Genomic DNA, 9,179 nt, shown 5'->3' on the forward strand with positions numbered 1-9,179 from the left:
ACTCCACGCAGAAAGATTGTGAACTTCTTGCTGCGAGGCAAAGATGCTAACTACCGAGCCACCTTGCAGCCCCTTCATAAATTACATTAGACTATAGCTGCAAGGATTATGTTTTATTGTTATTATTAATATTTGGGTGAAATATTCTGTTAGAGCCATTTGTGTATATGTGTGTTCAGGTCATTCCCCGATTGCACCAGTAGGTGGCGTATTGGACAGCAGAGCATGGAAATGTATAAATAGAAGAAGAGGCAATTACTTCTCAGGTGTGCTCAGTTTTTCAACGCTGTTTAGAGGCTAATCTTTAAGCTTTTTGTTTGTTTTCATGCAAGTAATGGATGTAAGTGTGTGCATAGCAACACGGTGGTAAATAAACACATCTTAAGCACAAGTCCGCAGATGTTTGATTTACTGCATGGAGCCGCCGCATGACGACTTGTCAGTTACATATCTCGGTTCCAGCCCCTCACTGTGGCTTAAGTTTTTTTTGTTTGTCGAAATCAAGTCCCTACATATTCCTTTAACAGCTGATGTAAACACTGCTGCCTCGTCTTCCCATATTGCTGTTTGGCTGCAAACAAATCACTGGAACAGTCTGTCAGGATCATCTCTAAAGCAACCCCTCTAAACATCAGATTTTTTCCAACTAAAATGTCTAAACTTTTCTCTATTTTTTTTTCTTTCTGTCACTGCTTTCAAGAAGCTTTCCTACTGTTTATAGTTACAGTTAATTTTGGTGGTATTTGCTAAAAACAATTCCAGTCTTCTGCCTGAAGCAAAGATAGCCTTGAGTGACCTGCAAAAAAAAAAAGGGTCATAAATAACATGATTTAGTGAAGTTTCTCGCTGGCTGTTTTAAAAAAAGCTCCCAGGAGTCCATCTAAAAAAAAAAAAAAAAGGCTGTGCAAGGTGGATGGCACAGAGCCAGACTTACACACAAACACACACTATGACTGTTACCGTCTCGCTGCCGGCCTTGTTCACTCAAACACACACCAGACGGAGGTGAAGGCCAGACCAGGGAGATTGGATGTTAATATGCTCGGATCAGAGGAAGAACTTTTAAACGGTGCCCTTCTCTCTGGGGTGCTTTAAGTCTGCCCTTTGCTAGATGTCGAAGGCTCATCTACAAGTGAGATTGTGGTGATTCGCCGAAGAAGACTCCGTTCCTTGTGCTCCAGTTTGTTTTGAGCTGCTGTGTCACCATCCAACATGATGAAGTAAAGCAGGACACCAGAAGTACTACAGCGAGCCGACAGTTTGTGAACGCGCTGCAGAAGGCATACGGCCCCTGCGGCTTTGGAAGCACATTTAAGGAAACTGTTAAAGAGAAGCAGAATGAGTTTCTCCACAGCGCGGCCTGAAAACAGAGTCAGGGGCCCAATTATCCTCTTATGAGTGTTTCCTCTTTGTCAAGGCGCGATGACAGCGAGGAGCCATGTTGCTCAGAGGGAAAGAGAAGCTGACGTTAGCAGCACCACAGAAACAAACAACATGTATGCTGGATTCATTTGTCTAATGAGCGCTCCGAGTGCTGCAGATGTTGTGTGCATGTATGAAGGGAAGCACAAGCCTGCTGACAGTAGGAGTGTGCTGGAGTTTTAAACGATGTGCAGCCGAGTTTACATCCATGAGCACAGATGTTTGCGGAGATAAGCAACCCTGGCTCCCAAATTACATTCCTATACAACTAATTTGCATTCTGGTAAGTTTTGAAGGAACCATATTTTCTCCTTGAGAGGTAAGACGAGTTTGAAGAAGAAAAAGTTTTGAAACAACGGGCGTAACTCCCATTTTGAGGCATACGGCCTCAAATCTCAAATGTCTATTGTCTGTTTCAAGAGGAAAACTTGGAGCTGGCTGCTGTTTCTCCAGGACAAGAAGTCCGTCCACACAGCACATGTGTCGTCTGACTTCTGTGTATTTCCCAAACTGAAATCCTACTTGCCTGGTTGCCATTTTCAGACCGATGAAGATGTCATTCATGCTGTTAAGGAGCATCTGGAGGCTCAAGATGTGACCTTGAACATCAGAAGACCAAGTGTGTTAAAGCAGATTATGCTGAAAAACAATGCATGAGCAATCTTTCTCCTGTGATTTTTTATTTATTTATTTTTCATGAATCTGAGAAATATTTGAAGTACAATCAGCAACAGGACCCTCACTCAGGAGGATGGTGTCATGTGTCGAACCATCACCTTTGCTTTCAGTTTTCACTTGCTGTACCAAAACTATATGGTTAGGTTTAGGTAAATGTCAGGCTTTGGTTGCAATCCCACAACAATGCTCCTTGTTAGAAGCTTGGTGAAGTTTGTGCACCAAAACTCTGTGGTTAGGTTTAGAAAAAATGCACACCTTTGGTTAAAGTACCCTTTCACAACATGTTTGAAGGGCTCCAGTTTTAACGCAACAAGTACCAGCCCATCTAATCATATGATTAACTGGCTGAAAACAGCTCCGGATATTGAATAAACATTGTGTATGCAGTTGGAAAACTGTTGCTCACCTACATCTAACCAGACTGCTGACAAATCAGTGGTCTAATCATAGAGGACCAGAACAGACAAAAACAAGGAATCAGCATCTACACAGGTGAGTATCAGGTAAACAACCACATCCACCATGTCTTGTTTGACCATTTCACCTGAGTAAAAAGGAATATTTCACATTTTAAATAATAGAATGAAACTCAAAATACTGCAATCTGATGATTTTCATAAATAAATGCAAAACTTAATCTGGTTCCAACAAAATAAATGAAATAAATGGTGAAGATATGTTGATTTGTGATACATTATAGACAAATGGCAAAATAGGTTTTCCTCAAAATGTGACTGAGAATGTAGTTTAGTTGTATATGGGCGTTCTTTTTGGAAGATGTGATGAGACACAAGAACAAAGAGGAAGACAGGCGGAAGAAGAAGAGGAGGCGGTTGAGGCTTTGGTCTTTATACTGGATGGAGAATGTAGCATGACACTGATTGGCTGAAGACTGACTGATAATCAAACACTGACTTATAGCACTCAATACAGGAGATTGAATGACCAGGCATCTGCAAACCTCTGCTGAGCTATAAGTCTTCATCATGTTTCTCAGCTCACTGCCAGAATGAGGCTTTTCTGTTTTCTGATTGATGTGTTTTTCATGAGTCAGACTTATTTACACATTACTGATGCCTTAAATACAGGACTTAGCTGTAGTGTGAGTATTGTTCTAGTGTTGTTAAGGAAAGTCTTCCCTAGTTAAAACCTTGTTTTAACAACTGTACAGAAATACAGTCAGCTAAATGCACTTACACGATCAAAACTAAAGGTAATTCTTCCAAACTGGGGGCTAAAAGGAGGAAATATTCTGAGCCTGAAATGTGTTTGGAGGGTTATGAGATAGAATGAAGAGTGGAAAAAAAACAATCAGTCCTAACCATTTTTTTTTGTCAGATGCACCAACTATCTATCACATAAGCTCCAGAAACCATCCAACACCACCAATCATGTTTTAAACTATCTTCACTATTAATTTTCATATAACTAAACAGTCAGTGTTTAAGCCAGTTTGGTAAATTTTGCATGAGTCGTACCATTTGGAGGGAGAACCTGGACATTTCAGCCATGCATTCATTACATTTTGCTAAATATTGAACGATTTTTCCAACACTTATTGACACTACCCCACTTTATGCATCACTTTCATGTCTTAATGCTCACTTTTACATCCATTTTTCATTACTTTTAGCATTGCAATTAATCGAGCCATCTATATCGACCATTTATCCAACAATTAGCTACACACGTCCTTCATTTAATGCATTAAGCAGGAAGCATTACACTAAATGCAATATATCATTAACCTTGGCTATATTGAAGAATAATGGGCAAGATTATGATGGGAGTTTGTTATTTATGCAGCTATGTGAGGTCAAGAAACAAATAACTCTTGTTGCCTGTTTAATCTAATGAATCTTAAGCTGCTTAAAAAGTTCAGAGTGTAAATGTAGTGACACATACTGTAAAGTCAGTAACATGAAGTAAAATTCTTCGCCGACTGGGAGAAATCATCACAACTTATGTGTGAAAGGGCAAAAAATTACCACAAAACATAAACACCAATTTCACAAAGGAGGAATCTGAAGTTGTGATTTGGTGTCTAGCAGTAAATACTGACAGGTACAGAATTAAAGAAGGATAAAAAATGTTTAAAAAGAAAGTTAGAAATTAGATGTAAGTCAATAGACAGTAAATGTGACAGGATAAATACGTCAAATAAACCATAAGTGCAGCAAATCCGAGAAATTTAAGGTAATAAAAAGTAATGAAATAATTGCAGTGTGCAGGAATGTGGTTGTTTGTATGCAGATCACTACTTTATGTACTCTCTGGACACTTAGGTTCACTCTATGGCTGTGTTCTCTACTTCACCTAACCATGATTTAATCACATTTGTGATGAGCAAAGCGCCCTAAGAGAGAAAAAAAACCCTTGCTTGTTCTGCTTTTGGCTCATCCTGCAGGTGAAAACAGATGGTTCCCACAGCTGCTGGGAATTAAACTTCACCGTATCACCTACATAGTTAGTGTGTGCATGAGGATGATACATAGACACACATGGATGTGGAGTTAAAAACACATGAACAAGTTTGGCTTCTTTTTTCTTTTAACTTCCTCTCCATGCTGACAACTTTGTCAATAGGTTTGAACAGTGGTGTCATCATGCTGTGACGGAGCAAGAAGTCTAGAAAATACTGGCACTACTGAAAAGAAAAGAGACAGAACAGCCCTTTTTTTCTCCTGACAGGAAGTGCTGGACAGGAAGTGAGGTGTTAAAGCACCTGTGAGCTGACAAACAAAGGAAGCATGGAGAACAACAGAGAGTGAAGAGAAAGAGAAAAACTATCCACCTCTTGCTTCAGACTGGATGTATTAAAGTAAATGCAGCAGCTTTGGGACCCAGAACCAGCTGGATGGCTCGAAGAAACTGTGACTTTGAGCCGATCCGGGGGCAGGATGAATCTGGATAAATCTTATTCCACCTCCTCTATGGCCCACTTGGACGGATGCTTGGATATCTGAGCCTTTGTTGGACCATGGCTGAGATAAGTCTCCTCTATTTCTTAGTAAATCTCCAGGCTTCTCCTCTTTTCTCTTGCTTCAGCTCAGGCTGCATTATCTCTCTCACTAGCCTCCTTTAGCTTCATTTCCTTCTTAGCCCCTCACCAACACTCTAAAACCTCATTTACTCTGTTCCCCATCTCAGAAAGTGAACTGAAATGTACTGAAACAAACTGAAGTGATTCCTTCTTGAACTAATATTTGGAAATGTTTGTTGATTACTTAAGGAGCCTTTAATTTTCTTCATCACGATACTGAAATAGATTTATTTAGTCAGTTTCAGATTTTAGTTGGGATTCTGTTGATGAACTTTTGTAGGCGATATTTCGGTGTCTGATTTTGACTGCAGTGGTATTTAACTGATTTGAAAAATGGAGATTAAACCGATGACTGAGGTTCTCTTCTATCTTGTGTGATCTTGCACCTATTGTTGCAGCAAAGGAGCTAATTTAACTGGACTATTCCTTTAATTAGCTATAAAAATATCTATCTAAGTGACACACATTTAACCTTGATTGCTTTGTCTGGCACCCAACTCAATTTCACCAAATTGAATATTAAGAATACCCCTCCACCTCACCATTTACTGCAGGGGTGGGCAATCCTGGTCCTGGAGGGCCACAGTCCTGCATGTTTTAGATGTTCCCTTCTTCCAACACACCTGATTCAAATGATCAGCTCATCATCAAGCTCTGTAGAAGCCTGATAACGATCCTGAATCAGGTGTGTTGGAAGAGGGAAACATCTAAAACATGCAGGACTGTGGCCCTCGAGGACCAGGATTGCCCACCCCTGCTTTGCTGGTTATGCCAACTTAATTGCAAAGGTGCCTGATGTTGCCAAACACAAACCAGCAATTTTTAAATGTATATCTAACATTCCTGTAACCTTTAATCATGTGACTGTGGCGACTGACTTGACCTATTCCTCTGTACATGTTTTGAAACCAAACGTCTAATAGCACATACTTGAACAGGTCAGGCTTTTGGACTCACAAAATCTTGTGTGTATGTGATATTTATCTGAGCCTGAATTGAATGAATAGTATAAAGAACAGAGGAATCCACACTGAAGCACTAAATCTGCGATTACTGAAGCAAACATAGATGATGTCACAGTAAGAAACCACCGCTAAACTTTTGGCTTCATTATAGGCTTTTGTTTTTTTATCTCCGTTCAACAAGACCCAGAGAGACATTTATCTTGAAGAAGCACAGATACGAAGTTCTCTACACCGACAGTAAATCGAAACAGAACTCAATACAGTAAAATTGTCTTCCTTTTAATAAGGGTGAGGTTGTGACTCCAGTTCCACAGTGGACTGTGGGCCAATATCTTCTGTTTTATTGTTTCTTGGAAGCCTCGTTTCATCTTGGAATAGAGATGCTTCCTGTCTTTCTTTGATGTTAACTGTCAAATAAAGACAAAAATATTCTTACTAACAAAAGAGAGTGCAATGCCTCCAGGCAGCCACAGACATGAGGTAATAGCACAATGAACCCATATCGGATTGGATCATATTTTATGTTTTATGTGAGACCTGAACAAATGAGGTTTGTGTATAATGATTCTCTGTAGATCCACGTGTTGCAGGTTTGGATTTATAGTTCAGAATGTGTTCATAGCTTCTCTGCTGTATGCTAGACTGATGAATCGTACACATTAACGACCAGCCTGCACCGCGGAGCTTTTCATGTCATTACTCTTCTTCAGAAGTGGTTCAAACATGTATAGTTACGTTATTTCAACATTATAAGATGCCATTGCGTAGTGCAGAGTCATTTTACAGTGTTTGAGAAGAGCTGTGGGTGAGACGGCCATGTAGAGTTACATAGACACTATTTTAAGGAAGGAGGGGAACTTTTTCATGGAACAGTCAGCGGCAATTTTAACTTTTTTTTTGTTTTGTTTTTGCTTATTGAGGATGTTTGAGATCTGCTTTGTTTTTTGCTAGTTTTTTTTGCCTATGGTGGATGTCAGAGATCATCTCTTATTCAAGTGGCCTCGTCCGTTCTTGCTGACTGATTGGGAGTCCCAGATATATATTACTACCTCCAAGCCCCTGGATAATGGTCCATTAACAAACGAGGGCTCTCACGCCTCGAGGTGTGAATGGTTGTGGCAGGTCAGCCATGACTCAAGATTCTAATGATGGTGAAACTTTCTGTGGAGAGAAGTCAAGGCTGCATTATCAGCAGCTGATAATTATTAGCTGGCAGTTTCACCACCATTCACACCTCGAGGCATGTGAGCCTTTAGTGGGTAATGGACCATTATCTGTGGGTTAGAAGATGATAATATATATCTGGGAATGAGAGGTGGAACATCACTATGGCGGCACGCATGAACGCAGCTGCCCCATCAGGAGACAGTGAGAGTGAACGTGTAGCGTCTTATCCTAGACGTGAATTCTGCAAAACTGACTAATTAAATGATCCTGAACGCTCTCTCATCTTGCCTGTACTACTGTGTATGTACAGCAAAATGACAATAAACTTGATTTGATTTTGATTTGACCTTCAAGAACCAGTAAGAGATTCCATTTGCCTTGTACCATAGTTCTTAGGATCACTAGGATGGCTGAGAATCCACACATGGAAAAACATTCTGAATATGTGACGATACACAGAGATGAGCTTCTAGGAATTCACTTAGTTCTTGAAGAGGGGCTTTAAATTCCAAATTCGACAACAAATGGATAACCTAGAAGAAGGTGGTTCACCAAAGCTGAAAGACTAGCCATTGTACTCCAGTTAGCTGACCCCTGTGAACTCACCAAATATGGGAATCTCAATTGCATAATTTAATAATTCATGGTTGTAGGAGGTTGTGTTTGTGCTCTCCCTGCTGTATTGTTGCAGCAGGTGGGGGTAGTTGTGGCACAGTGGTTAAGGCTTTGGGCTACTGAACCCCAGCAACACCAAGATGCCACTGTTGGGCCCTTGAGCAAAGTTTTTCACCCTGTCTGTTGATGTTGAATTTTGAATGCTGTTGTTGTTGCTGATTTTATGTTGGTGTTGTGTTGTTTTTTCTGGTGTAGCAATTTCCCTGAGGTTTTGTACCGAAGGGATCAATGAAGTTTTATTCTAATTCTATTCTAAACCTGATTTGTCTCCCGGCATGCAAATGTTCCACCAAAACAATACTACTCTCTTTTGTGAGTGAATAATGAAGACGCATCCTTCGTCCAGCCCCTCTAACATTGACTATAATTGTTTAAAACAAAGTAAAGGCAAGCCAGAGCATTTTTCCTCTGATAGAAGTATGGTAGTGAAGTGCAGCCAAACCATTATATTCAACACAATGCGGTGGGTAAGCAAGACTACAAATGTTTTCAAACGTGCTTCAGGCTTAGGGAGCATCTTCAGGTTTACTGTCCAGTTCACTTGCATTTCACTTAATCAAAGGATGTACAAGGTTCACTGAGTGTAGTGGAATATTTAAAAAAAAAAAATAAAATGACCTTATCATTCCAGAAATAGAAGTAATGATGCTAACCTGTAAGTCTGACAAGCAGTTTGCTTCATCACACCTTTTGCTTGAATTGTTTTTAGAGTTGTATATTCTAAACTTTGACGTGAGTGCTGTTTTCACGTCTTATTATCTATCTGTCTGGACTCTGTGCTGCTTACTGTTGTGTACACTTATGGATTAAGCCTGAAGAGTCTGTGTACTTTTAACTAATAAATAATATTCACACTGCTGCTGATCGAAACCAGTTACACACACACACACAAACCTGCATACAGACCTGGAGTGAGAGCCATCAGACCAACACAAAAGGAGCTACGTGCACTTGAGCGCGAGTAGTGGGAGGTGTCGCCAGCAATACCAGCCCCCATCATGTTCTCTTTCTACAGGGGCAGCATTGAGAGTGTCCTCAATGGCTGCATCGCTGGAGGTATGGAGGTTGCATAGCCTCCTGCCGGAAGGCCCTACAACACACGATGAATACAGCCAGCAAGATCATCAGTGCCCTTCTGCCCTCCCTCACTGACAGTTTTCACACCCACCTCACCTACCGAGCCATCAGTATCGCTGGTGACGCCTCCCACCCCTCACACTACCTTTTTG

At 40.6% G+C, this 9,179-nt stretch overlaps 1 protein-coding gene across 1 annotated transcript in view; it reads right to left on the reverse strand.

Moving 5' to 3' along the window:
* LOC103374855 (inactive phospholipase D5-like) overlaps positions 1-1,986 on the reverse strand; it is a 32,204-nt gene extending 30,218 nt beyond the window's left edge. Inside the window, exon 1 of the mRNA XM_008305009.1 lies at positions 1,945-1,986. Coding sequence (XP_008303231.1) covers positions 1,945-1,986 — 42 coding nt within the window. The remainder of the gene's footprint in view (positions 1-1,944) is intronic.
* Between the last annotated feature and the right edge of the window lie 7,193 nt (positions 1,987-9,179).

The sequence above is a fragment of the Stegastes partitus genome, unplaced genomic scaffold, assembly GCF_000690725.1.
Source record: "Stegastes partitus isolate 25-593 unplaced genomic scaffold, Stegastes_partitus-1.0.2 Scaffold2376, whole genome shotgun sequence".
NCBI classification, from domain to species: Eukaryota; Metazoa; Chordata; class Actinopteri; family Pomacentridae; genus Stegastes; species Stegastes partitus.